At 45.7% G+C, this 26801-nt stretch overlaps 2 protein-coding genes across 5 annotated transcripts in view; both read right to left on the bottom strand.

Moving 5' to 3' along the window:
- Positions 1–245: 245 nt before the first annotated feature.
- Positions 246–3317, bottom strand: RPE (ribulose-5-phosphate-3-epimerase). Of its 2 annotated transcripts, XM_075711038.1 has the most exons (6): positions 3196–3317; positions 2971–3050; positions 2590–2729; positions 2138–2272; positions 1896–1982; positions 246–1443 (listed from the first exon to the last, which is right to left on the bottom strand). In XM_075711038.1, the coding sequence occupies exons 1-6, from the start codon at positions 3315–3317 to the stop codon at positions 1321–1323; spliced, it is 687 nt and encodes a 228-aa protein (XP_075567153.1). In that variant the 3' UTR covers positions 246–1320. The 2 variants fall into 2 exon arrangements, with proteins under 2 accessions (XP_075567153.1, XP_075567154.1); XM_075711039.1 differs by lacking the exon at positions 1896–1982.
- A 3875-nt stretch (positions 3318–7192) lies between these two features.
- Positions 7193–26801, bottom strand: part of UNC80 (unc-80 subunit of NALCN channel complex) — a 133336-nt gene continuing 113727 nt past the window's right edge. For 2 of the 3 annotated variants that reach the window (XM_075710650.1, XM_075710649.1), the window contains 11 exons: positions 25606–25729; positions 24664–24870; positions 22952–23136; positions 21890–22055; positions 20795–20974; positions 18649–18787; positions 16561–16617; positions 10331–10412; positions 9712–9823; positions 8302–8513; positions 7193–7462 (listed from right to left, as the gene is read on the bottom strand). In XM_075710650.1, the coding sequence (XP_075566765.1) occupies positions 7193–7462; positions 8302–8513; positions 9712–9823; positions 10331–10412; positions 16561–16617; positions 18649–18787; positions 20795–20974; positions 21890–22055; positions 22952–23136; positions 24664–24870; positions 25606–25729 (1734 nt within the window). The remainder of the gene's footprint in view (positions 7463–8301; positions 8514–9711; positions 9824–10330; positions 10413–16560; positions 16618–18648; positions 18788–20794; positions 20975–21889; positions 22056–22951; positions 23137–24663; positions 24871–25605; positions 25730–26801) is intronic. The other variant, XM_075710651.1, reaches the window with a different exon arrangement.

Raw genomic sequence — 26801 nt, 5'->3', positions numbered from 1 at the left:
TTAGAAGAATAGGGTGCGTCAGCTCTAGCACTGCCTCTGCATTTGGTAGGTGACATGTGCCCAGCTTTGCTGCAAGGACAACAGATTTGACTTTGGCCTTGTAGAAATGGACTGGCTGCAGCTGTTGAGCCTTCCGGCCTGTTCCCCTGGGGCAGCAGAACGTTTGCAACCCTTCTGTAATTACAACTTAAAGGGGGAAAAAAAAAAAACAAAACATGCAGAATACCATGAAATATTAAAGCAGTCACCAATACTAAATAGAGCCAGGGGAGGCAGGCCTATCTAAAATGACCTGCTCGGGTCTTCCTCTAGTGGGTTATAACTCTCACCTCTCACATGCCCAAACAGGCCAGGCTGGGAAGTCGGCACAAGCAAACTGAAGGTATGAGAACTATTTGACTTCATTACCAAGAGGAGCGTTAAGTCGTTTTACAGAGCCATCTCCATGCAGTGCATTTCAGCCTACATACACTGAAATCACTTCAGTAGATAACATCCCTGTAGGTCGCTATCTTAATTGTTTACTCAGGCATATCTACAAACCAAGGAGGCTGTGGGTCAAGATAAAGTTTTTTCACTATCTGTAGGGTTTTAAAGCAACATTCTTCTGTAGAATTCTGTCATTTCCAGGAATTTCAGACACAGCTGTCTTAACTGGCTATTTGAAAGGTAAATGAGAAGATATTTCCCAGTTTGTGACCTGGTAAAGATGTTGCACTGACTTGTCTGATGCTTGACTTACGTCGGTCAAGTACTTCTATGCAGTAAAAGCAAAACATCTAGCATCCATGAGGTTTTTTTTTTAGCCCTCTTAAATTGCATTTTTTCCCAGACTTACTCCCCAAACCACTCATTTTTGACAGTCAGCTTAAAGGAGACTTACCACACCAAGGGAGGGGTGTTTAATGCAGATACTGGAAAAGTTTGGTAGGAATGCACAGATCAAATGACAAAACACAGACAGCAGAAGGCAGTTTGATTAGAGTCTTCCACAAGAAAGATTGTTTGTGGTGATGCTACACTCTTCTAGCAAGCAAAAAACTGACTGAAGTTTAGTTCAATCCAGTCAGCGTTATAGGTTGTGCCGTAAAATTAGCCTCCACAGAATCAAGAGACGGGTTCACACCATTGCATTTCCAACCCTGAAAGACAGCCAGAATGTTTTTCACTGCTGCTTGCTTCATTGCAGCGAAGGAATGATTCCTCTGTTCAGCAGCAACAAGTTTCTGTAATTAATGTTCATCCAGCCCTCCCATACGCACGAGAAACAAGGGTTCTCCTGCACGCACAGAGCCTTCTTGAACACTGCTCGGGGAGGTCTCATCGATCCAGACAGCGCTTTTGAGCTGCTTCTGAACACACATTCCTTAGAAGATTGATCACAGATCTTGGATCTGCGCTCTTCATAATAGCACTGCCAGATACAATCATATTTGCGCCTGCCTGAAAGATATTAAACACCCACTCAATAACACGGAACAGATCCACTTTTTAACTTGAAGAGTTTTCTTGCTGTAAAACACGTAAGGAGGTAGTGAATTCTAGGCTGGTGGGCAAACAAGCGCTATTTGTGGGACACGGATAACATACCTCTAACTATAACCTCAAATCAAGTTCAGAAAAGACAGCTCTTTCCCAAAGAGGTAATTTCTTCATCATTGCTCCTGTTTACCCAAACATACAAGAAACAAACAGCTTCTCTAGCTTAGGGGAGGCTTCAGTAGCCACTACTAAGAACGGCACAAGATTAGACCTCAAGTAGCTTTTGGTATTAAGTGTGCTTTACTGTTCCTTCTGAAAACTAAAACGCAATTCCTCCTAAGTTTAATTTTCTGAGGGACGATTAAGTCTCTTAGCACAGTGACTGAGAATGCTGCTCCACTTCAGCCTCTTACCTCTGCGCACTTATGGATGGTGTCAGGCCCCACTCCTCCATCCACTTCAATATCCAACGAGGGAAACTGTGTCCTCAGCCACTGAACCTGAGAAACGGTATAAAAAGGTCGGCACAGGGATCCACACTCAGCTACGTACAGCTTCTTACGCACCCAGACAAGGTTTATTCGCTTCACCACTATACTCCATACTGTTAATTAGCTTTAAGCTCAATGAATAAGGAAAGAGAAACTTGGTTTACCTTTGGCATCATGTCTTCCATAAATTTCTGCCCTCCGAATCCAGGTTCTACCGTCATCACCAAAGCCATGTCTATCTGATTGGCCCAAGGTGCCAAGTGTTCAACTGTAGTGCCAGGCTTGATCGCCAAGCCAACCTGCAGGAGAGGCAAGACAAATCCAAGTGTGCCTTAGGATGACACAAATGCAGCAAGATTGGCTGGGGCTGGGTACCAACTCCTAGGAAAACAATTATGTGTCTGTGTAAGTGCAGTAAGAGCAGGCTGCTTTAAATAAAGATTCCTGATTTTCTTAAACTAAAACTGAAGACTGACTTTGTGCACTAGGCGCGTTAGGGCTGCATGCGCCAATCGCTGACCGCCCAAAACCACAACGATGGGTGCTCTGTTGCCAGAACCGCGGCGGTTAGTTAAGCGGAGCGCAGCGTGCGACTCCAAGCTTACGCTCCCCTCACCTTCATCCCATTCTCCCGAATGTCTTTTATCAACGCCCCTGGATTGTCCGTAGCTTCTAGATGAAAGGTGTATTGGTTTGCGCCCGCGACAGCCATCGGTTTCACCCACTGCTCTGGTCTGGCAACCATCATGTGCATGTCTGGAAGAGGGGAGCAGAGCGAAGAGCCGTAAGCGAGCGGGCAGCGCCGGGGGCCGCAGCGCCGGGGGCCGCAGCGCCGGGGGCCGCAGCGCCGGGGGCCGCAGCGCAGGCCGGCCCCCGCCGCGGGCCCGCTGCCAGCCGGGCGGCGAGCGCGGGGGCCGGCCGGAGCCGCTCCCGCAGCGCCCCGAAAGCGCGACCCGCCTCCCGCCCGGCCGCAGCCCCGCGCCCGCCGCCCCCTTACCGAAGAAGGGCTCCTGGCCCAGCTGCTTGCGCAGGCTCTCCACGACGGGGTGGCCGAAGGTGATGTTCGGGACGAAGTGTCTTGGGACCGAAGAGAGAGACCCGCCCGCCCGCAGGTTACACCCGGCCGGGCGCGGCGGGGCAGGCCGGCCGGCCGCCCGCCCGCCCGCACCCTCGGGGCGGCCGCCCCCCCGCGCCCCCGGCCCCGCCCGCCCCCGGCCGTTACCCGTCCATTACATCCAGGTGGAGATAGTCGGCGCCGCAGTCCAGCATGCGGCTGCACTCGGCGCCCAGCGCCGCCAGGTCGCTGTTGAGGACGGACGGCCCGATCCGGCACCCCGACGCCATGGCTGCCGCTGCCGCCCGCCGCCCCGCGCCTGCGCCGCCGCGCTGCCTGCCGGGACGGGCGCGCGCCACCGCCCCGCCCCGCCCCGCCCCGCGGCGCCCTCCGCCATTTTGGGTGCGGGGCCGGGGCGCGGCGGCGGCGGCGGCTCCAGGGGAGGCCGAGGGGGTCCGGCGGCTCCCGCCTGCCCCGTGAGCCGCGCGGTGCTGAGGCGGAGGAAGGGGCGCAGCTTGAGGCTGTTACCGGCGCCCCGCGAGCTGCGCGTCCGGGCGCGGGGAGCAGCCCTCCCGGCGCCGGGGCTTCTGACAGCCGTCTGCCGGGGGAACAGGCTCAAGGGCCGGTACAGGGGCCCCGCCTGCCCTCCCCCCCCCGGTACGGACAGACCTTCAGGCTTGTTCCCCAGGTGCCCGAGCAAGGCCCCTTCGGCGCTTGGGGGGGGCACAGGCCCCTCTGAACAGCCACCCTCGGGCCAAGGGCCTAAACTGGGAGGGGAGGCTGGAAAAAAAAGCTGGTTTTGACAGACTTATTCTTTTTTTTAAGTTCCCAACAAAGACTATTTTGCTGGCCCTGAAGCACAGTTGAGGCAGCAGCGCTACCGGCTGCCCTGCTGCGTCCTCCCGCCGGGGGTGCGCGCAGGGCCGGGGTCGGGGCCCGCAGCCCACGCCTCGCCAGCCGCACCCTCTGCGCGAGGCAGGGGCGGCAGGCGTCGGGCGAGCGAGGGCGAGGCACCCACTGAAAGCAGATGGGTCAATTTTAACAAATGCTGTCTGTATCCTGGAGCAAAACAGTCTCAAATGGCAGCGTATCAAAGCCTTCTGGAAAGGAAGACCCGCACGGTGTTACGCAAGAGGCTTAAACACACAACTCTGTCCTTTTGCCGTCAGACTCCTCTGTATTTGGTCCTCGGGACAACGTTTGCATAAAATGCTGAGGCAACGGGACCGACACACTGACAAGACTCGCACAGCCCAGACGCCTGTTGAACATGACATGCACTTAAGGCCTCTAACACCAAGCAGCATTGTTTGTCTTCACAGCAGAAGTATACCAGGTCTGTTACAGAGATACTGGAGGAAAGCACAAAATCAGCTAAAGTACGTTGTATGCACCTCATTAGTACAGTATTAAGTGCAACCAATATGAAAGTAAAACACGTGAGGAAACAGACTGACTGGTCTGCCTGTCCGTTCATCTCTCAACAACCAGCCAACAAAATCGAAGCCATCTGCCCGGCCACCTGAATAAAACTAAATTACGGATTATGTCATTTATAAGCTGCATTGATTTCTAGCAGGGTAGACATTAAAAAAGAGGCATTTTAGTCCTTGCTATGGCTTACTACTGTGGATTCATCGGTGACAGTGTGAAACCTGAATGGAAACATTTATTACATATACTGAATTAAATGAAGTAAATCACAGTTGTTTTCTCGTCATTAGAGTGCCATGGTGAGGCATGTACTTTTCAGTAAGGAAGATGCTTCCTTCTCATTTTCAGCAGAAAAGGTCACTCTGTAAAATGCACCATGAATTCTGTATGCGTTGTGTCCTGGACGTTTACTCAGCTCGCATCTAAAACTCTCCTCCCACACCCGACTGCCAGTAACCCAGCCTACCTTGGGATTTGAAAGTGAAGCTGTGTTTTTTCTCATTTGTGCGTCACTGTTAATAATAAAACTTGGCATCTGGAATTTAGCAATTCTTTGAGTGACCTCCAAGCTAGGAGCTAATCCAAAGCAGTCTCCTATAGGTAGCTGGTGCTGGCTCCTGTCCGCTGAGGAGATAAGAAGCGGTACAGCATGTTTTGGTCAGCAGAGTAAGCAGTTTGTCGTTCAGGACGCCCGCTGAGCAGCAGATTGAGACACTGCCATCTTCACCCAACCATCTCTCTTACAGAACTGTGTACACTTTAAAGCTGCGTTAGTGCACCACCTATATCACCTATATCTATGTATGTGGTGATATAGCTGGTACACTACAAAAATATTTGCCTTTTTAGCCCTGCTTTTCCCAAGAGGTGCTGAGAGTCTCTCTCTCTCACCAAAGCAGTGGGAGCAGAGCATGCTCAACACCCATGAGCCTGGGAGAGGGATGGCTTTTGCTGTCTTCAGAGGTTTAACGTGCGTGAGTTCCCTCTTCAGACTAGTGTGCACAGCTCCCGTCAAATTTGAGCATTTGGCAGATACCAGGCAAGACAGCCTGAAGGCTCCATGGGTTTCAGCAGGCTGAAACCTGCTGTCAGGTATATGGTTAATTTTCCATGCAACAGTAAAAACTGCATGCTGCACTACAGCAGTGAGGCCGTCGTTTGTATGGCAGTATTTTAAACAGCTATTTCAGAGCTGCTGAAGAGAGATGCGAGTCCTTTCTTTGGAGATGGATAGGAGGATATCGTTCTGTCTCCCCAGTAAGGCTGTTTTAACCATGTGTGCGTCCAAATTACAAGCACTCAGGAGCCAAACTGGTAATTAGCACATTTTAGAGACTCTCAGGATGATCTAAAACATTTTCCTCTGCACAATAATGCCATGATTATAAACTCTACTTCTTCTAACGTAAGCTGAAAAAAGGCAGTATATGATTCCCAAAGCACAGGGTAACTTTGGGCGTTGCTTATGATTTCATGGTTTGTTTCACAGCTGGTTTGCAGTTTGCCTGTAAGCAGCTAATGGCTAAATTCACATTTCAGTGTAATTCCATGATGCTGCAGCACAGCCCATAACTCAGCTGTGACTTCAGCTGATCCCCCACAGGGATCTCCACCTACGTATAAATGTTACATAGATATAACTCTAATACTTGCGGCCATGAACATTACATACATAAAATGGAACCTTTTTAAATACAATCTCAACATGCCAAAAATAGATTCTTTCATCAAGTCTCTGCCCTGCAATATCCATCTTTTGTTTACAATGTACATACATATTTATACTCATATATATAGGAACATGAAAATACCATATATAAATATTTGCTTTAAATCCCTATATCTAAGTACATACGACAGCATCAGTGGAGCAGTTGCTAGGTACCGGAAGGTCCACGCATTCCAGATGCGGTTTCTTGGGGTTTTTTTAAGCTGTGGAGATGAATTACTCGGTACATTTAAGCAAGACAGCGTGGGCTATTTATACCATCTGCAGACCACTCACCCCCTGCCCATCTACATCTGTGCACAGCACGTGCATTCCTTCTTACGGTATGTACTGTATTTAGTTTTACAGAGCAAATATTTTTGTAGCACAAGGGCAATATCTTACAGAGTGGAATGAAACCAACAGACAAAAGTAAACTCAACTAAAGTCTGCAGTGCCAAAAAAACCCAAAAAAAGTCTAATTGCTCCACGGTGCTTATCATTGCTCTGCAAGTTAGAAACAATGGTCCCAGGCTTGTGAAAATCAAGCGTTAGATTGGTACTTTTTGTCAGTGTTTTCGCTGTCAGTACCAAGGTGTAAGAGCCTTGGATTCAGCTACTATATATAGCCCTCCTCTCAAAAAAGCTACAAAAATAAATCTTGGGCACAATCTCAAAAGAGGCTTCTCCTACTCTGCCTCATACAGTACAACAGCCCGCTTACCCAACGAGGCCGCTGATCACAGTACATGGCTGCCAGATCAAGGTTTTATGGACCACATATTTGCCCACACACCCCTACCCTGAGAATTTTGTAAAAATTCTCTGTTCCTGCGGTCTTGCCCTGAAACTGAAATAGATTTCTCAAACAGAAATTTGCCAGTCTATAGCAACTGGCTGTTAACTATTTTCTCCTTTCGGATAATAAAGTGCTCTTGTTTTCATTAGTTACTAGTTACCAGGGAACTCAAAGGAGAAGGTACAGTTTCTCTTCCTCCTCCCGCTACTGCACTTCCCCAAGAGTTAAACATGAGATTCATCTAGATCGACGTCGGTCTCCCCCAGCTCCACATGCGTGAAGCTGAAGTGAGTGGCCAGCAAGGGGTTCTCCATCCCGTTGTCCTCGCTGATGTGAAGGACAGTGTCCCCGTGCTGCAGCAGGCTGGTGGTCTCGAGGCCAGCGTAGTCCTCGGTGTCGGAGAGCTGTGTGGGTGGGGTGCTTTGTGCTGCTGTTGGCCGGGACTCCAAGCCCTCCTCTTTTTCCTTCTCCTTCTCAGCAGAAAGTGCCTCGCTCTGCAGTTGAGGAGAGACAGTGGTCAGGCTTAGAGAAAGTGGGAGGGAGAGGGGGGTAAAAAGCAAGGGAACATCTATAAAATATTTTCTTATTTGGAAATACTTTTTACCATAAAGGGCTGGGCCCTTGCAGATTATAAATTCCTAAAATTTTGCCCTAACAGTGATACATTTTTGCTGGTGAATCAATTTTGTAGCAATGATCAGAAAAGTTATCTGATTTCAGTCACTAACACTTCGTCATTTCATTTTTTTTTTAATGTATTCTCAAGTCAGGTGTCTTTCATTTGTTCACGGCAAAGGACATAACCCGCAAAAGACACTAGATGTCTGAGTGTATAAAGTGATCTCAGTGTCACTGATGTGTTGGAGGGATGACTGTGATTGTCCCTGCACTGTCCTCAGCGGTGTCCAACACAGAAATTTCTTTTGAAATGTGATGCTTTTGCTAAAACAGTCCTGAGGTTTTGAAGGAGTCCTTCCTTAAGGACGCATTTCTCAGACAGCAAGCTGTAAAAACCTGTTGATGAAAACTTGCACTCGTGAGCAGGTCCAGAGGGACTACTATATGTGACAGGAAGATGGAAAGGGAAGATGCAGGAAATACATTTGCAACTTAAGAATCATTGCATAGATCTAGAAGTGAATGGTTTACAAAAGTAGGGGGTTGGACAGCAAACTCAGCCTAAGGAACAGACACAGAAGATCCTGCTGTCTTCACTCACCCGCCAGCTTTCGTTACAGCGCTGCAATGCGTCAGGCATTTCCCTATACGTTTGCCCTGCAACTTTGATGAAGCAGCAGACAGACGCGCGTGATAAAACCGTCAGTCATGTTACCTGGCCAGTGGTTTGGCTATGGAGATCAGCTACGACGATGGCAGGTGAGGAAGTCAGCACAGGTTTACTTAGCGGTTCCTGCTTGCTGCTGGCCTGGGGGCTGCTGCGGCTGCAGCCCTGCTGCTGGGCTGCTGGAGCCGACGGGTCGCCTGGGGAGGCTGTTGTTGTCTCAGGCTGGGCTTCAGTGAAAGTCACCGACCGCTTCTGCTCCGCTGAAAGGTACAAAGCCCAGAAAATTGAGTATTAAAATGCTATGATTTGGGAAGGAAAACACAACAAGAAAAGGAGAGAGAGAATCCTTAGAGTTTTTACAACTAAGACAGGATTCGTGATTCATTCCATCTTTATAAGCCATCTAATTGGAGTCTAATCTAAAAGCCTTTTACCCTAGGCTTCCTCTAAAACCACAGCAAGAGTCAGGCATCTCCTGAAGACTAGTCACCCTACCTATCTCTGTCATGGTTTGGTGAGATAAATGCCATCCATAACACCTTTCCATCCCAGAAGAATATACTGAATTGAATTCCCATGTGAGTTAGGCATTTCTGCCCTCAACTAAAGAAAGAAAACTGACACACAAATTTTTAAGGGAATTGCCCAAGGTTTTGCAGGAAATGTGAGAAAAGAAAGAGGGCAGATGATTGCCCCGCATTCCTGCAGACCAAGTCCACTATCTGGGAACAACAGAACAGCACAGAGTGAAGACAGCTAGACTAAAACTTAACAGTAAAACTGATATCCCTGCTCCTGCTTCTAATTATTTTGGGCCAACTTTTAAGTTTCAAACATTTCCAGCAGTGCTGTTGCCCCAGCACAGTCCTGGCTGAGTGGTTAGAAACCCAGGAAGTTCGCAAGCAACCTTTGCTCTTCCAGGTGTTTCCTCCAAAGTTAACTGCTCACTTCAGATGGTACAGAATACAGCCACCTGCTCTGCTTGGCAGTGCTGACTCCTGGAAACATACGGCATGGACTAGAACAGTCCTATGTTCATGTCCATATACAGCCCTTAAAGCTCTGCACTGCTAAGCTTGCAAATGATGGGAAATTTCCCTCTTTCTACTACTCTCAATAGCAGCTTCAAAATGTGCACATCTGGAGGTTTTGGACAAGGCATCCTGAATAGAGGACACCTGTCCCGTAAGTTCTCCACACCTATAGGAGACATGATAATTCACTGTCCACATCCAGTGTCACCTTGAAAGCCTTTGGAGAAACCGTCAAAGTGTTTTGAGGAGGTGATTTTCCTGATAGGATATCCACTTACTAGGAAAAAGGATAAAACTGCTGGGACTTCACTTTAATATAGGCTATTAACAACATACTAACTTTTCCTTTAAGCTAAAACAACAACATAGTATTTTCTACTTTCAAATATGAAGTGCTAGTTCTGGAAATGCATCACTGCCCTACCGCTAGGTTTCGGTTTGGGCTGGATGCTCCGCCGCGTGGTTGAAAGTCGAGCTCCATGACGGCTACGAGGTTCGGTTTGAGTTTTCTGACGTGACAGCAGTGGTCGTCGAAGCTAAACGTTGGAAGAAAGTGTTAGGCTGATGTATGTTCACATATTACACAACTTCTCCTCCGTAAGGAGAACAGATCATCATTGTCTATTCCTTTAGATGTCCATTCACTCTGCTTCTAGCAGATACATGTTTTAAGGTTTCCATGGCTCAGACATCTCCTTCATATGAACTTCTAGGTTTTGTGCCTTTTCAGTTTCAATACTAAATGTAAGGCAATGCAGATTGTGTGACCATTATTGTTTGATAAAAAAAAAAAAATAAAACAACACCCTGCAGAGGAAAAGATTGGGGAATTCAAAACAAAGTGCACCTCCTCTCTTAGGGATTTGTCAGGCTTCACAGCTACGACTTGTGCTGTGGTTCCTGCTAACTCAATGGACTGTGCTAGTATATCACAAATCAGGTAAAAGGGAGATGCCACATCCACGAATCATTTCAAAACAGACACAGATGAGAAAACCCAAACCAGCTTGGAGAGAAGGTTTGTTCACTCGCCGTGTTCTCACCTGCCGTAGGCCTCTCTTCCGCCCCAGGGGCTGCTGCAGAAGAAGGTTCTGCTGTCCTGGCTCGCTCTGCACGCTTGCCACCCTGTTAGATGTTGACAGCATTAGGCCAAGCACAGAAGCACCCTGTATAACTAGTGGGTGTCCTGGCAATTGTGACTAAAATAAATAAATAAATAAATAAATAAATAAATCGACCACTAATGGCACAATCACTTCAAAGAGCAATACTGTCTTTGAAGGATGGGGGGACGTGTCTGTTGGGTTGTGGCTTCCGGGGCTTAGGAGAGGGTGGGAGGTGGAGTCATGGCATTCAGGACTTGGCCACGCACAGGTAGCATCCAAATATAAATAACTGCAGATTTCAGTTTTCAGTCATTGATTGATGCATCCCACTGAGCAACACTCACTTCTCTGCATCCTTTGCCACATCAATAAAGGCAAGAATATCAGCTTCCTAGCTCAAAAGCCTTCTTGTTTGCTTTTCCTTTTTCAAGGACAATGTTGTAAAAGCTATTTTTTTTCCTCCCAAGTAGACTCCACAGCCTCATCACAATTTTGTCATCTGGTTTTAATTTCAATTTAAGTCAACAAACAAAAAACAAACACAAAGTGACAAAGGATCCATTCACATAATGGATGCATGAGTTATGTGAACAAGGCCCCACACTCAACACTTGCAGCCTTAAGTCTTTTTGTGGCTAACAAACAAAAAAGACAAGTAAACATAAATTTTATATGTATATATATATATAAACACAGCTTTTTAGTTTTTTTATGTCTTGGCACAAAATATCTGAAAAATCTGCAGTAAAAGAATCTTTAGCAATAAAATGTACTCAGCTACATACCATCTCATTCTACCATTCAGCTGACCATTTAATCTACTCAATATAAAAATACCAGCCTCCCCTCATTTTTGTCAAAGAACTGTATTCCTCCAAACAGTTAAAAATTGGTCATTTAGCAGACAGCGGTCACAAAACATTTTAGCTGAATGAACTATGTCTGAGAGACATATGGTTACAATAGCAACTAAAATTTAAGATTGACTTCTTTTAAATCAGGCAGCTGCTTATTTGGGACAGACTGGAATCCACATGTCCTATTTAAGCAACTTCCAGCTATATCTGGTATGCATTGTTGAAGATTCAGTATTACAATCCGTTTTGCCTTTGGCCTGCATTAATCTAAAGGAAAACAACATTCTTTTCTCTAGATGTTTTCCTTGGATCTCCCTGGAGGAGCTCAGTACCACCAACAGAGTGAAGGTTTATCGCCTGACCTTACAGGAGTGGAGGAAGAAGACAAACCTGAGGACGTGGTCAGACAAGACATGGAGGATGTCTGTGGAGAGGCTTAAAAAGTTCTGTCTCCTGAACAGCTCATTCTTCGTTTTAACAGAAGGTACTGCTCTTAGAAGGTTTGGTGGAACAGAACATGAGAGCTTCCTGGTCTGCTTCAGGTCAAAGTCTGATTACCTGACCTGAAAGTCCTATTCCTTACCAGTTTTAACTAAAGCCAGACTTTGCACTAAACCATATGCGTGCGTTTCTACCAGCTCTACTGGGGAGACAATGGGCAACTTCAAGGAGACAGACATCTTAAGACCCCTGAAGCTGTTTCTCTCCTGATTGTCTGACCACAGCCTAATAATCCTAGGCATGCCCTTGGCAATCTCACCACAGCTGCAGTGGTTTGGAAAAAAAGGAAAAGCTTCTGCAAGCTCAAAGCCAGAACAAACAAGATATATTTGAGTCCTTTTCTCCCTCCGACAGCTCTTCCAAATGAGATCACCAGTCTCTGGAACGTATTTTCCAGCTTTTACGTAGGGTATTGACATGATTTACATACAAAGCATCCTAAACATCATGCAAACACCCGCCTATGAATAAGCAGAGTCCCCAGTGACTTCCTGTTATTAAGACTGTGTTCTTGACCCAGACAATGACTGCAGCACATAAGACTGGTAGGTCCAGAAGCAACGCATCATTCCTTCTTAAAGCAAAGAGACTGCACTTTAATTAGTCTTTAGATTTGTGATCCAGACTACCCAAAATTACAGCTTGAAGAATTTCCTTTATCTTCTGTTTCTAGGATTACATAAAAACTTATTCCTCTGAATTTTAAGAAGTTTTTAGAGTAATTACCAGTATGTGAATTAAGTAGGAATTAGGTCTTGAGAAAATAATTTTCTATTGGACTAGCTTTTGAGAATACTGTTACAATTTCTGATGAAGGAATGGTAACTCTTAGTTCTATGAGTGAGGAGACATAAATGTCTGTAGCAGAAAGACTACAGTTATATTCAGTACAAAACACTGTTTATAGTGGTGAAACAAACTCATTTCACATGCATCATGAAAACACTTTGAAAAAGTCATTCGATAAAGGGAGTACATGGACTGCATGAGGGCACAGAGGCTATACATGAGGAAAAAAACTATTCCCATGGAGTAATCTGTGCACTACAGACAAACAATAGGTGAGCAAAGGAAAGGCTGGATTTTGTGTCTTCCTGCTGGAGTCTGGGATTTTCAGCCTGGCTTATATCATATATGAAATGAGTTTAGTGAGCTGGTGGACATTTATTTCCAGCACTGAATCATTACACAAATTGGTATAATTTGGGATCATCTTATGAGCTGAAATTGCAGGTATCTATTGCAGGAAAATGGTGGACCAGAGAGAAGCCAAGTCTTGCAGAGCTGCCTGCGCACAGCACAGTCCTGCTGTGGCTGTCTTTTTGCCTTCTATCCCCAAATTTTGAAGAAGGAAAGGAAAGAGAGAGAGAATCATAATGACTGCAAATTTCAGATGAGTGACTGAATGTTCAGATATAACCTTTCACTTGGTTTGTGAGGGTTTCTTTTCACATCAAAGAACAGCACTACTGATCTTGTTTCCGTGAAAATTAGTGTGGCAGGCTCTGTGTAGCTGTTGGCTCTGTGTAGCCCTCCCTCCCTCCCTCCTTTTCTGTCTCCCCTTGTTTACCAGACCTGACCAGGAGTATACTGTTTTTCTGGCAGCCCGTGGGACCCAATCAAGGAACAATGAATCAAATGCCATTTCAGCTGACAGTACGTTTGCCTCCTGTGTCAATGTGATCAATAAGAAGGGTTTTTCTGCAGTACATAAACCAGATTTATTTGGGAATAACAAAACAGAATTTTTTCCTGCCCATCACAAAGATGCTCTGTCACTCTCTGAGTATCTCTGTCAGGGGTTTTTTCTTCACAATAATGTTACTCCCATTATATAGTTAGGGCAGAGACAGGTGAGCAAAAGATCAAACAAACCCAGCTTTGTGGAAGCATGTTGCCAGCAGTACAAGAAACGACAGCCAGTGCAGTCACACAGTAGGGGCTAAAAGAAACTTGTATCAGGTTGGCAATTGTAATAAGTGATGTTCATGAATTACAAGAAACCATGCAGCCAAAAAAAGAACAAAAGAAAGAAAAAAGAAGAAAACAAACAGAGACAAAGGAAGCAAGGAGTTTAAATGTCTATTAAAAAGGTGTACATACTTGCCACGCCATTATGGTAGAACATACACACTTTGTGTCCCAAGACATCTGAATGAGAGGGTCAGTGGACAAAGGCCAGTGGAGAATGGGTTAAAATGTAGATGAACTCCAGCTCTTGTATTCCCAGACACATCCTAGCCCTGTTAGTGTTAGATCTGCTACACTTGCCCTGGCAATGTGAATTCACTCTGATTTTCCCTATTAGGCACCATTAAGCTAAGATGGGCATAATGACAAACATTAAAGAGAAATGTGTTTGTGCAACAGATTTCCATTACAGCAGCTTTTCATTCTTCTTCCTTTCTGATTTGGGAAAACATCCTCTCCTCTCAGATTATAACCACAACAAATCACGATGCTGGACACATATGCTCCTCAGCCCTGTACCCCATGCTATCTGTTTATTTCTGAGCACTTAAACGCTATCCCCTTCCTGTCTTCCCTGCTTTTCTACATGGCTGGCTGTAATTGCTATAGAACAAAGGGAAACAGACTTTATTCTTTTTTGTGTTTGTCACTATTTATTTAATTTATTTAAAACTCCTACCTTCCATAAGGGTCTAGTCTACATATGATTTATTTCTTTGTGTCAATTATGACTAAACATCAGCTTTTGAATTCAGAAGGCAATCCTAAACAGTTGTTATCATTGTGCTCCAGCGGAAATCTAAGTTATGTAAGAAAAACTCAAGCCTGCTTTATTCAAAACTAATGTTCCTGAATATAAAACCACATTTATTCTGTCCTATGATCCCCACAGCATGATAAGCTCCTACAACGTCTGCTTTATTACTTCTGTCCTTTAGAGGAGGAATCCAATTTGCACATTTAACAATGCAGTTGAAACATCTTTTCTTCCTTACAGAACTGTAACCTAGCCTTTTTTATAAGAATTTGCAGTATTTCCCTGTCTTCATTCTTTCTAAGGTTTTGCAGCCCTGATGCCTCTCCTTCAGATGCTAGTGCCTGCTCCTTGAACAGAATAATAAACCTCAACAGAACTGACTCCCAAGTACCTCTGTTAACCTCTTTGCCTAAGGAAATCTCTGTACCATAGAGCAGAGTGGAGGATACAGTGTCCTGGTCCCTTGCGAAAGTTGGTGTGACAGAAATTAGTAGGAACCCCCTGTACAGCTGATTACATTTCAGGGTTCAAAATAAATTATTACATTTGAGCTCATCTGTTGACTTAGCTGTCTCATATTCCTCAGCCTCACCATCATTATTAGGAGTGACTCCCCCCACTTAACAAGATCAAAACATTTTGAATTCAACACTGATGTAATCAGGTCATTATGGCTTTAACTCAGATACAGACCTTCTCCTTCCTCATCCTCCTTAACTGTGGTGAGTTTTTAGCTCTGCTTAAGGGATAGCACTTTTAACTTCTTTGGTTGAATGACTTCTGCTCTCTTTAGGCCCCAAAACATGCTCAGATGTCCATGCCATCCATTTTGCTTTATCACAAAAAGAGATAACAATATTCCTGCCTCTGCCAACAAGCCAATGTCCTTTCCTAATGCCAGTCTTGTGGTAGCACCAATTAGAAACCAATCTGCCAAATCAGGATTCACGCACACAAAGGACACCATGAATCATGGGATGATCTCAGTGACACCACCAATGATAAACTCTCATTTTTGTCAGCTGAGAAGAATGAGCAAATGAATGAAGCAGCCTGTCCCCACCCCAAAAAGCCACTACTGATGTCTAAAACCAAGCTAACAAAATAAAAACCATTCACACAAACGCCTCTCAACATATCCACATCTTCAACTGGCGTGATGAAGTAATGAAATAGCATGCTACCCTCCATGTTGCCAACATAAGGGGCCGTGTTCTTCTGGAAGGAAACAGAGATGCTCTTGGGACTAACGACAGCTCTCCAACCTCGCGAGGATGGGTTGAGAGGTGTGAGCACAGCAGCAGGACAGTAAGGATGATTAACAGGACTGAGCTGGCCATTAAAGGTGCAGACCTCCCTTCTAAGCTCACTCGTGACCCATTTGACAGGCACGGCCGTAACAGTGTTTGCACACAAACTCCCCTGTCCACGGGTAATGGGGAACAGCTAGACCTGAACTCTGGCACTGACAGAGCAATTTTAAATATGTATTAATGATGCTCACCTGCAAGCTTTCTAAAGCTGTCATGTGAGAATTGGAAACACTTTGTAAAAATAATGAGAATTACTGTAAAGCATCTACAGAGAACTATATTCCACAGGAGTTATCATAATTAGTTTTATTAGTGATTGTTAAAGAACACAGCTTGATATTGCTATTAAGTCTTTTGTGGTGACAGCACTGTGAGATGAATGGAAAAACAGATGTCTCTGGTTTATATAAGCCTCCAGACTAATGCTTATAACAGGCTACAGCTAATGCCTCATGGATAATCTTTCTCATGCCTTTCAAGCAATTGCTAAACAAGGGGAGAACCCCGAGGCTAGCCAGCCAGACCACTATTTCACTTGCTACAGCTTTTTCTTTCCCCTTCCCCTTAGCCTCCTCAAAGTTACTGGCAATCAAAGCTGAAAACTGAAGGTGGGTTGCTACACCTTTGACTCGCAGGCCTGAATATCAATGAGCCACAAGAGACAGAGATGGAAAGAGCGACAAAAGGTGAGGGGAAGAGACAGAGGAGATTGGAAACGGCTCGTTTCCCAGCACACACACTGACAGACAGGTAGTGTTAACACTGTACCTAGAGAGGCTGCCCTCAGTGGCCAGGCTCGGGGAGTCATCGAGGACATTAGGTTCACTGCAGGAGGGGCAGGGAGATTAAGAATTTAGGGAAAGAAAATGCAAAAAAAGCATGCGATTGTCTCTGTTTTCAAGGGAAAAAATATCAATGGAATAAAAAAGGAAAAAAAAGACGGTAACATTTTAATTGGCCTCGCACGCTCAACAGCACATATATGACTCGGAGCTGAAAGAACATCTGATAACAGGAGCAGTCTTAGAGGGAGTTTACACTACATGGAGACTTCTACATCTCTGCTGAGAATTGGGGAGCTGAGAAGTTCTGTAGGATGTGTTTCCACAGGAAATAAGGGCAGGGAACTGTTTTCAAAGCCATTTTCCTGCAGCATTTTAATTTATTTTGGTTCTATTTACTTCCAGCTTCATAGGAAGCTTTTTCTTCCCCCTTACCCATGAGCCACTTCTTCCTGAGGGAGGGCTAATCTATCTCCCATGAGCTATAGACCACTCTCCTTCTGGTACAACTCTAAGGACAAACGTCTGGAAAACAAGGTCTCGTAGTGCAGTGAAACTGTAAGTAAACAGCTGGCTTGGATCCTGACAAACGAGTACACAATCACATTGCTTTTCTACACTTCAGCCATTGGGGCAGGAGCAGCCTTCTCAGCCCATAGGAAAAACATGAAAGAAAGAAAGCAGTCTGCTGGATTACCAGCAGGAAAGCAATAATAATATTACTTAACATTAATTAGTTTACATTTGTGAGGCAGTCTGAAAGCCCAGAGACCATCCATAACTAAAAAGGGCATGATGGTGTGGACTACGATTATGCTTGCTGAGCTTGTACTTCCCCTACACAGATGAAAAGCGATTCTCCTCATATACCATGTACTTAAAAAGCAGAGAGCAAAGCTCTGTTGTAATGAAAGTCTTTTTTTCTCAGCATCACCATGACTTGGGATTGCACAAACCAAACATTGCTATCAGTCAGCTGTGACTCTTCTGAAGTTTATGCATTGAAGATGGTAGTGAAAGATTGAGGAAAATGCACTCTTGCATATTAATTTTTAAAGAAACAAAGGGACGGAATCAATGGAGTTCAAAAGTCGAATGAGTTCCTGTAAGGCCTTTTGTGAAAACTCCCAGATAAAATCTGTGTAACTTCTCTCTTGTAAATCACTTCTATCTCTGCTGGTATGTACCACAGCTGTTACTTTTCCTTCATGTATCAAGGTTATTTCTTTAATTCCAAACAAGACTGGGGAGGGAACAGTGTTGTTTGATTTTACAAGGCTGGTCAAGAGATAATGTAGAATTTATTCTTTAAAGGTTCAAAGGAAGTAACATAAATTAATCTGTCCATTGTCAGATATCCTTGGATAACTATGTCACAGACAAATAAAACAATAAACATTGCTTACTTAGGAAAAAAAAAATCACATTTAAATGCAAAACTTCTCTCTACAATTTCTAAAGAGGTACTTTTCCCAAATTCCAATCTCTTTCTCACCACTCCATGTTACCCAGGAATAAGGCATTCAAAGTTATTTCTATAAACAAGTATATTTCTGGTTTTAAACAGTATTAAATCCCATCTTTGAACTTGACATTCAGTTTCTGTGGTGAGCTAGTTACTGTTCTAGGAAGGACAAAGACTACATGGAAGAAAACAAAGTAAATCAAACAGGATGCCCTTCCCAGCTTCTCAGGATTCCTCCCCACTCCCTACACAGATTGTGCATGGTCCCCTGCTTCAATGCACAACCCCCAAATCATCTGTTTTCTTTTTGCTATCCATGATAGTAGCAGAGCAAAATAATAGTGCTGAGGGTTTCTGAAACTGTTTAAGAGGAAGGTTTCTATGGATGACAGCTTGTTCTTATGGACCTTATACAACACAGATCATCCTGGAAAATCTTTATTTCCAACCCTGCACCCTTGGTCCAACACTATTTCAGGGTGAGTAAGTTTAGCATCACTATGCTGGCACTGATTCTACTGTCCTACATCTCTGATGTACACATAATATACCTGCGCCAATTCTGCTGTCATGAATATAATGGGAAAGGTGAAAAGCCCATGTTGTTACCTTTGGCTGGGTAACATGCCCACCTCAGCCTGAGGTGCAGACACGCTGGAGAGATGGCTGGAGAACCGCCTCCTCCCAATGGCACCCATAAGGTATGCTTCTTGTTCACTTACCACACTGGGCATGCTCAAGGAGTCATCTAGAAAGAAAGAAAAAAACAGGAAAGGAGAGGAAACAACCACCCCAAACCCCACCTACATATTTACAGTTGTCAAGAAGTAACAGGATGCCAAAGGTGTACCCAGCATTTACTTACCAAGACCCCAAGCCTGCAAATTTGAATACTGCCATTAGATTTTACAGTCACAGTTCAGAAAGACATATGCATAAAACCCTGCAGGATGAGGAGCCCAGCACACATGGGGCAGGGATTTATGTATGCTTTCAGCTTATGTGGCTCTCAGGAGAACGTGTTTGGGGAATTCCACTAGGGCTTAATTCCTGTGATTAATAGATTGTTTGTTAATATACAGTGTTTTCCAGCATAAAAGTTGTAACTAGACATTTTGCTGATGTGAAATAAACTGCTGCTATGATATAGCAAAGCGCTGTTACAACAGATAAAACGCGTAACAGCAAAATGCAGAACTGACACCTTTTAACACCCTTTGGGATGTGCATTTTAAAATGTCACCAAAAAATCTGATAAATTGACTCAGATACATCCTACTGCAACTGAATTATGCAGACAGTTGGATTGTGATCAGGACTGCTTGAAATTTTCAGTGCTGTTTCAAATTATGTAAAGTACCTGGAAAGAAATGGCTCTGTTGTGGTTTTTACCACAACAACTTCTAATTACAAATAAACAAATAAAACAAAGGGGAAGTTTTGTGTAATTTTCTCTTTTCTTTTTGACCTTTTCCAATTTTGATAAACTGAAATCTTTTATGGCTGCATTAAGCCAAGGCAGGGCTGAGGTAGCACTGCCGCAAGCAAATAGGAAGATAGAACTCATTGTTTCACATAGCGGCTCATAATTAATCTGAGGCTGAAACCAGAGTTTGCCACAGTGAGTATCTGAGCAACGTATGTATCAGCAGTACAATACTGGGTGGATTATACAATGTTTAGTGATGAACCCAGCTAAAATAAAGTTGGGCTGAGCCTGGAAAGTTTAAGGCTAACTGTTCTTTCCCAAAAGGCAATTCTGCCCTAACTACACAGGCCTTTCTTTGAGCCACCCATTTTCACTCCTTTTGTTTAACATCTTTGGGGAATAGCCAGCAGTCCTCAAATACAGAAGGAAAGCGCCTGAGTTTCAGGCACTGAGGCGTTGAGGCAACCAACCATTGCAGCACCAGAAGACAGTATCCCTGCTAAAGTGGGGAAAGCCCAAGCCTGATGACATATGAGCAGAGTTTTCTACCCTGGCTTTCAGTGATGGACAACTCAGAAGCAGATGGACAGCTCAGAAGCAGACAGAAGGCAAAATTCCAAGAATAACATGAAACTCAGCTGAAATGACAAAGCAACATTCAGGTCATTGCAAGTTAGTCCCCAAAAGATTCACCATCCCATTCCTTCTAAACTGGCACCAGAAAGCCTGGCAACCCCAGAACCTGCCAGCTGCCCAAAAGGGAGATCAAGCTTTTGTCGTCAGTAGGTTTAAAGCTTAATTTCCTCTTTGTTAATCGGGTGACACAAGCACACAGACATTCCACCCTGCAGAGAGCCACAGCTGGATCCCATGCAGCACAAGGACAACATATTCCACGGTGGAGCGCCTGGACAGAAGTGATGAGCAGGAAGTACTGAGATCCTGCAGGAACAGGATCCTAACTGCAGAGCCAGCCACAGCCCTGCCTACTGTCATGATGAAGGCCAAAGGGAGGACTGATTGCCAAATGCCTTGTCAGCGCTCTGAGGGTGGCGTGTCAGCTGAGGTCTCATACACTACAAATCTGCCTATGCCCTTCCCTTTTCCCTGCCCAGAGCTCAGGAGGGAGTGAGGAGGTATGTAACCACCCAAGCTTTCACACCATGATCTGTGCAGCAACCACACCAACAACTCAGCCTCGTGCCCCTGTGGGCCTTTTGTTCACACTGGGACAGGGACAACTGTCTTCCCCTCCCAGCCATCCTCCGGGGCATCAAGAAAACACCTTCAGTACTGCGGGCTTAGCTCGAATCAGTAGCCACGTACTTTCTTCATCCTCCTCATCTGTGCGGCTCAGTGTGTCCTGTGAGGCCTGCTGGGAAGGCTCGCTGTCCTGCTCCCAGACCGTGCCAGTGCCGGTGTTGGAGCGGGACATGGTGGCCAGGCTCAGGCGGTAAGCGGAGGTGGAGGTGCCCACGGTGCTGACGGACGTCTTGCCTTGGTAAGCTGCGCGAGAGTCGGAAAAACCGAAGCCAAGTCAGTGATGGCATGGGAAATCAATAACCAGCCAAGCATTCCTGTCGCGTCGGGCACCTGATTCTGCCTGGACTAGTGGGGCAGGGCTTGGCAGGGGTGATAAAACAGACACAGCTGCCCTGGCTCACCTCATCTCTCCAAAATCTCTGTCTGTTTTTCTTATACAGTCTGGTTTTCTCCCTCAGTCTTAGTGCCGTATTTTCCAGATCAGCTTCAACATTTAAGAACAAGTCAAATTATTACCAAGGAAAAAAAAAAGGCTGAGGCATTTTATTTTGAATTTGTTCTCCTGTCTCAAGAACAAAGCACATAAAATCTCTTGCTGTGTGTAAGCAGTGGCTGCCATCTCGTGGCAACAATGGTGACTGTTACAGGAGAAAAGTGTCCCCTCGTGCAAGAGAGAATTCAGTGCACCCTCAGCTTGGGGATGCTGATCTGCACCGCGTTGGTAGGAGCGGAGAAAAATCAAGAAGAGACCAAGAGGAGAAATGAGGAGACAGATCTGCTGCTGACAGACAGACGTTTCTACACGAGCAGCTTTGGATTTACAGAGATGTAGGCAGCACTTCGCTGCGTTGTGGCTTGGGGCTGCACAAGCCAGCTGTGACAGTGACAGGCGGCTGCTGGGAAATGGGACACAGACTTGGTGGAAAAAAAAGGGCAGGACAAGGTGCGTTTCACAACTAACCTGGACTTCTGTTGGCTGTCCAGTGGCAAGGCTGGGCTGGGCATAGGGCCTGATGCAGGGGCAGGCTGTCGGGGTGTGGGTGGATTACCCCATCCCCTTCCTAGGCAGCGGGCAGGTCTGCCTCACAAGTTAATTTACGGATGAGCCAGCTGGCCAGATTGGGCTGATGGCCCTTCGCTCTCCCCTCTCCTCCTTACCAGACCCGCTGTGCACTGCCTCCTTCAGGATCTTCAGCTCGTTATTGAATTCGGCGATGAGGGAGCTCTTGCAGAGCGGGCGCGGTATGAACCGTCTCTCCAGCTGGTCGGCAATGTGCTGTCGGGCAGTCAGCTCCTCGTGGTTCTCAGCTGGCTGGGCCAGCAGCTGCAAAATTGGGACACGTTAGCATTGCAGGCAAATGATGCCCAGGGAACTGGGACTAGTCTCCAGACCAGCATGAGCCTGCAGCCAGCAGACTGTCCTCTTTGTAGGCATGAGGTTTTGACTCCAGCTATGAGGTGTCCACCTGTCTTTCAGGGACAATGTTATATTTGACCTAACAGATATCAAAACCTCACTAACATTGGTACATGGGGATGAGGCCTTCCTTATGCTAAGCTCTACCCTCAGACATGAGACAGCTCCTTCCTCCAAGAGGATTTAGTCTGTCCAAGTGGTGAGACGTGGCAGGCTAAATAAGATGGAGTACCATGCGCTAGTCTACCTGGTAAGCAGGGAAGAGCCGTGATTAACTTAAGCCCTGGCCGCCCCAGCCTAGCAGCTGTCTGTGCGTCCACAAGAGTGCTGTCAGAACCTTCACCCAAGAGATGGAAGGTGGAGTGGTCATTCCTGGCTGTTAGCTGTATTGCCTAGCTCTGTACAGAAGAGAGATTTCTGGAAGATTTCTACCAACCCCCTCCTAGGTTCAGAGCATCCACACTACTTCCAAGTGCTTTGAGTGTCTGTCTTGCAAAACTAAGTCCACATGCAAACCCTCTTGGTTGAGCCTGATAGCACTCTCCCACCCAGGGGAACTAAGACTAGCTGTACTCTGTGGATCAGAGCTCCTGTATGACTGGCATGCACTTTAGTGTTGTCTAGGAAAAAGCCCTGTGATTGATTTAGTTTCATAGGGTTCACAGGCCTACTAACTTCTGAAAAGTCACTCCCTATGTAAACACACAGTTCTTCCAGGAATGCCGTTCCTCTGTTCTCAGCAGGGGAATAAAGGATATCTTGCCTTCAGGGAGTGTTCTAGCAGGAGCCAAAGCAACTGTTACCTTGCACTGGATGAAGGGCCGAAGGAGCACAAAGATAGGGATCCGTGTTCGTACGATAAAGTCGAGGAAATCCCACAGGGCCAGCCCTCCCACCTTCCGCAGTGCCATCTCTTTGACTTGCAGGCTCAGCCAGTACCACTGGCTGTCCAGTTGGCGTTCAAAGCAAACAAGGATCACCTTCAGGGCTACAGGGGAACACACACCAGCAAATGGCAGTCAGAGGTGTTATCAGTGTCCCTTGCAAACATTGAGGGAGGAATCGGGGGGCCACAGTGGGCACAAACCTACACAGGCATGCATGCATGCACGTGCACATGCACACCCACACACCTCAGAGTCACAAGTGTCTTTTCTCTCAGTCTCCAAATGCTGCTGGGAAGGAGGGCAACCTTCTTATAATAAAGGCCTCAGGATCTGGACTGAGAGTCCCATTTCCAGAGAAATTTTCCTACTTCACACCTAAGTTCCTCTGTATTTTCTTGCTCTAGCTTCCCCTCTCCCTCCCTGTAGAGTTCTTTTGTCTTCCTGGAATTCAGATATTTTGAAAGCAGCTCAGGGGGGGATTATAGCTCTGGCTGATCAGACAACCTCAAAAATCTTGATCAAGCATATCCACACAAAGAGTCACTCTGTGAGCACAATAACCTCCAGGTTATTTACGGGGTAATGAAAAGAACCTTTCTAGCAGTGCAGCTGCATAAGTCACAGCCAAACTGTAATCTAACTAAAAATACAGTCCAGTAAGCCAAGGGCCGTAATTCACAAGGGCACTGCATTACAAATGGGGATGAACAGTCATGAAGTCCAAAACAATTCTCTATATTAAAGTGGGCAGTGACCAGCAGTTAGCTTACAGGAGAGACAAGGAATCTCCCCCTTCCCATGCTCCCCTGGTCTGGAACAAACAGGGTGGCCTGAGAATTGTTGGGGGAAGGCTGACTACTCCGTCTTTCTTGAGAGGATGGCCAAGATGTCTCAGCCATCACACATCTGTATCCAGGTTTGTTGGGGTGGGGGGCGAAATCAGTGGTGAATTACCATTTTTTCATCAGTGTTACCCCATTCCTTAGATATGGGTTAAGAAAGACCTGAATATAAGTCTTCTTTGCCCTTACAAAATCAGAAACAGAGGAGCTGTTTGAAGGAGTGAGAGCTTTGAGACAAAACTCTCCCCATATAGCCCTGATAATCTGCACTGCTGCTGCATCTCCAGTTTGATTATTTTTTCTTTCCTTTCAGCTGTGGGTCATACGTGAGAAAATATAGTACTACCTTGCAGCAGCATACAGTGAGCAGAGGGAATATCAGTCAGTAAGGAACGTATGTGCGCACGGCCAGCAGGCAGATAGACTGCGTCATGTTTCACTCTAGCTAGCCAAGGGCTGGTGCAGCTGTGATACTAGGGGCCAGTAGGCAGGCTGGCTTGCCTTTTGTGGCTTCACTGCTATATCCTGGCAGTATGAAAACTGAGCAACTTCTAGCTGTGCTGCAATCTCCTCCAGCTGCAGTGCAGACACTGCTCACATTGCAATACATTGCAGAGATACTCCTGGCTTCACGCTGTGGCCTGGTCCCCTGTTCAGGACAAGACCTAAAGCAGCTCTAAAGAGCTCAAACCTGCCTGAGGTGGTTTTCTTTGGTGCTATCTACAGTCTTGAACGCTCCATTTTATCTCTGTCTCTTCCCACTGGTGAGCAGAAGCCATCACTCACCCAGGTAGGCAGCCTGGCTGGTGGACTCTGCGAGCCCTTCCCGCCGCAGGTCCTTCCCCGCATCCCCTGGGGTGGAGCAATGGGCAGGGGAGCTCTCCAGCATAAAATTCTTGCTGCGGGAAGTGCTGATGATGCGAGGTGGCAGGAGGATATTGATAACAGTCTGGAGCAGCAGCAGGACCTCAGGCTGCTCCAGCCAGGGACTGTCTGAGATGCATTGGGAGGGGAGAGAGAGAGACATATCAGGCTACATCCCATCCAAGACACCCAAAAGATCCAGACCCTGTTCAGTTCCAAAATGGGGTGCAACCTCAAATGTCCCCTAAGCCAAAACTCTGTCCCCCACACCTTGTTATGCTGCTTCTCCTCCTGCAAGCAAAGGCAAAGTTTATTTTAGCACCAACACAAACACACACAAACACAGAGCTACACAGCACAAAGAAATGTCCCATTCAGTGGTCTCATAATCTCATTTCCTTTTGACATTCCCCTCTCCCTTTACTCTTTGCTTTCGTTTAGGGATTTACCAGTGATCGCCCTGTATAGAAGAAAGCAAGGAGCAGCACTTGTGCCAGACAAGTGGCATGGATTGGGCAGACTGATCCACAGGGGCACACAATTTCTGTGACCTCTGCTCCCCTCTGTGGCTTCTGCTACAACAGGTTTGTCTTGCCCTGCACTCCAGTTTCAAAAGAAGGAGCACATCTGTGTAACACCTGACTCAAGAACCATGGCACAGCTGAAACAAAGAGAAGAAACAACAACTTCTCCCAGTGGGGCTCTTTTCAGTCTTGGACCCAAAGGGCACTTAGCTGACACACTGCCAGTGACAGAAAACCAAATTAAAAAATAAAAATAAAAAATCAACAGAAAGCAGGGAAAGTGCAAACATCGCTTGTCAGAAAAGGGGGAGAAAAATTCTTTTTGTTAAATTAATCAGACCTTTGCTTCCAGATCCTACTGTGAGCACAAATGGAATCAGTAGGTTTAAAAGCATTCCTTCCCTTCTTTCCTGATTGGTGAATGGGGAGACGACATGGCTTAGGGGGAAATCTTCTTTCAAAGCCTGTGCAGTAATAATAAGAAAGGATTAAATGATTTCGTCAGCAGATCACGCACACAAGTTACTGCAGGGAATGACGATCCCCTGGGCATCCTGTTTACACAGTACGACACTGTCATTGATGTCCTGATTGAATTAGAAGCCCTGAGACCACTTAGTCAGGAGTAAAAGGAATTCACAGAGTAACATAGGTGTCACCTGCTCCTGTCATAGCCAAGAGGTAAGAAGCCCAGATTCCTAACCCATAGATATCATTACCAAAATCAGATGTATCCCACAGGGGTCAGCTGAGTGTTAGTCGTAAACTCTGCACTACTGTGAACGGCATCAGGATCTGACCCATACTACGAGGAATAAAAAAACCGAACAGAGGAAATTGCACAAATGACATGATCTAAATATTCTTCTGTCCAAACATGGAGGTTATTCCTGAACTCATTTTTTTGTTCTGCCTCACTTTGTGCTGCCCTATCATCCTCCCTAACGCAAAGAATGAACTCCTGAAAAATAAACAAAATGCACATTTACTTCTTGACGCATAGTCAAGCCTAAATTGAAAGGTCTTTCATCTTTAGAGGAGGTAATACAAATGACTGTCAGTAGAACTCTGCTCATTTGCAGCTTCCCAGTTGCTACAGACTTAGCTGTGAAATGCAACTGAACCTTGCAACCCCTCAAGCTTGCAGATCTGGGCTGAGAAATTCCAGGAGAAGATGTTTTCTGATGGGGTGTGAAGTACTTCTGTTTCATATCCTGCTGGAAGTATTAGGAATATGACTACCTGTGTTTTTCTGACAAGCTTGGTTTTCATTACATTTAAAGCCCATGAAAAGAATGAGTGAACAGGGAGCAGAGGATAATAAAAGTAAAAACTCCCAATACTTTAAAAAAATTATTAATTTGGTATCTGGTTTTAAAAAAGAGAATAGATTTCAGAGAAGGTGAAGGTGGCCCTTTTTTTGCTTTGATTGAAAAACCATTATCTCAGAGCTGGAAGAAATCTCTCCTCTTTCTGTGTCAGTTGGTACCAAAAAGTCCTTTTATGCCTCATGCTCTGACGGGCAGCACTGTGTTT

This window comes from Pelecanus crispus, chromosome 5 (assembly GCF_030463565.1).
Source record: "Pelecanus crispus isolate bPelCri1 chromosome 5, bPelCri1.pri, whole genome shotgun sequence".
Lineage (NCBI taxonomy): Eukaryota > Metazoa > Chordata > Aves > Pelecaniformes > Pelecanidae > Pelecanus > Pelecanus crispus.
Note: the sequence above shows the minus strand (reverse complement) of the source record. Positions and strands in the feature narration are given on the sequence as shown.